The sequence below is a fragment of the Chaetura pelagica genome, unplaced genomic scaffold (genome assembly GCF_000747805.2).
Source record: "Chaetura pelagica isolate M959 unplaced genomic scaffold, ChaPel_1.0 scaffold159, whole genome shotgun sequence".
Taxonomy (NCBI): Eukaryota; Metazoa; Chordata; class Aves; order Apodiformes; family Apodidae; genus Chaetura; species Chaetura pelagica.
Window position 1 is genome coordinate 4,123,734 of NW_009954555.1, and position 2,210 is coordinate 4,125,943.

The 2,210-nt window shown below is 46.8% G+C and overlaps 1 protein-coding gene across 1 annotated transcript in view; it reads left to right on the top strand.

Annotated features, from left to right (window-relative positions):
- MMP23B (matrix metallopeptidase 23B) overlaps positions 1 to 2,210 on the top strand; it is a 9,036-nt gene that overhangs the window by 5,865 nt on the left and 961 nt on the right. The window contains exons 5-7 of the mRNA XM_010005184.1: positions 982 to 1,146; positions 1,551 to 1,661; positions 1,990 to 2,116. Coding sequence (XP_010003486.1) covers positions 982 to 1,146; positions 1,551 to 1,661; positions 1,990 to 2,116 — 403 coding nt within the window. The remainder of the gene's footprint in view (positions 1 to 981; positions 1,147 to 1,550; positions 1,662 to 1,989; positions 2,117 to 2,210) is intronic.

Genomic DNA, 2,210 nt, shown 5'->3' on the forward strand with positions numbered 1-2,210 from the left:
GTCAGTGGATTTACTCAGTAGTTGAGCCAAATATTCAATAATTACATCTGGCTTCTGCCCAGGCAGGTGCACCTCTGAGAAGGGCCACATTGTATCACTTCAACTTGCTGCCATGGCCATTTACATTTTAGTTTTTCTGGGTCTGTAGTGATTCTGGGGTTTGTGGGCACCTAAAATTGTCTGTGTTACTTACAGGTTGGTGTTTTCTTCCTGATTTTTTTAAGCAATGTCAAAACTAACTCTGAAGCAGCTGGTCCCTGGCTAACCAGCAAATTCAGTTCATATTATATGACCAAATCAGTACTTTTTTCAAAATAAGGTATTTTGCTTTTCACCAAATAAAAAGAGAGGAGGGGGGATTTCAGGTGATGCAGCAGGATGTCTAAACACAGCAGCAGGTGAGATCTAGGGACAAAGACCTAGGAGAGATGATTTTAAAGCAAGGATGGCAGTGTGTGAATTTATTCTGCAAGATACCAAGGTATGTGTCAGCAGTAATGCCTCTTGAGTCACCCTCAGTTTAAGGCCACCACTGCTGGAGACTGGCTTCAAAATGCTACCAGGAAACCTGAGTTTGCCTGACAGGCTGTGGGGGATGCAGAGGTCAACTGGAGACTCTTTTGGACTGGAATTTTCCAGCTGGCAGTCCCATTCCCAAGCCGCCACTTCCAGTTATGGCTCTAGGCACAAAGTTAGCAGAAAGCTGACAAGAGTTAAGTCTGACTTAGGGCACTTGCCTGCATTTCAAACCTGGCTCTTTCAGAGCAGTCTTGCTGCTCTCTGTCCAGCTGGAAACTAGAAGCATGTGGAAATAATTGGCTGGTCTATCTGCACCCAAGTGGCTACAGGGAAGATGAAACTGGGGCAACCTTTGATAAGACCATAGTGTCCTAGTGCTGAAGTATTTCTTCCCCTGGTTTTACACCAAGATTAGCAAATGTACTTCACAAGATGCCAGCTGTTTTTCCATGTCTCTTCCAGGTGTGTGGCTCACAGACCTGGTACATGTAGCTGCTCATGAAATAGGACACGCCTTGGGACTCATGCACTCCCTGAACCCTGGGGCCCTCATGCACATCAACGCTACCTTGACTGGGAAAAAGACCATCTCCCAGGATGAAGTCTGGGGAATTCACAGGCTTTATGGTGAGGGAGGCAGGGCTGTGCTCTGTGTGAAGAACATCTGCCTCAAGTATCAGTTGGATCCTGTGGAGCTCTCCTGACCTTAGCCCCTCCTCCTTGGGCAGGACTAGGCTGTCAGCCAGGGAGCACTAGGCAGGAGGGATCTTCCTTCATGCAAAGCAGCGCTAAAAGGAGGTGGAACATTGTCTGTTCCTAGCACTTTGAGCTTCAAATGTCACAGGCAGGAGGGGACAAGTCTTGCAGCCTTGCTGCTCCCACCTCCCCAGCTGGCAGAGGGGTTGTCCAACTCCTGTTAGAGATGCTTTTCTGTCCCAGCTCTGCCATTGACACTGAACAATCTGAAATGTCACTTTGATTCTCAGAAGGAACACTCAGTCCCTCTAACACCTTGTCTCTGTCTCTTTCAGGGTGTAAAGACAGGCTGTTCATGTGCCCATCGTGGGCACAAAAAGGTTTCTGTGAGAAACGCAGGAAGCTGATGCAAAAGCACTGTCCTTCTGCCTGTGACTTCTGCTACGGTACCTGCCTTTCCTGCTGGGATCCTTGGTGGGGTTTGCTCAGAGGGAGGAGGTAAAAGTTAAGCAGTGTTTGCTGCAGGGATAGGCAGGATCTTAATTCCACATATAATTGAAATAGGGAAGTTGATTTTTACCCATCTCTGTCAGTTCACACACCACAAAATTGCTGTCTTCGCCAATGAACAATGTTACATGTCTATCCAAGAAGTGCTCAGTAGGAGGCATTTTTAAACTAACACAATTCTATGAAAGTGTTTTGGAATAACTAAAGCTTGGTAATGAGCAATGCTAATTTGTGCCATTTCTTTCTCTCACCTCTGGGGGACAGAATTCCCATTTCCAACGGTCCCTCCTACTCTGCCTCCACCGAGGACAAAGACCAAGACTGTTTCTGAGGGCAGGAACGTCACTTTCCGCTGTGGGCAGAAGATAATTCACAAAAAAGGCAAAGTTTAGTAAGTGCTCTATCATTTATTCCGGCCCCCTAGGAGATTTTGCAACTTACATACCAAAAAGGATGAGGAATGATGACCAACCAGAGTCAGCAGG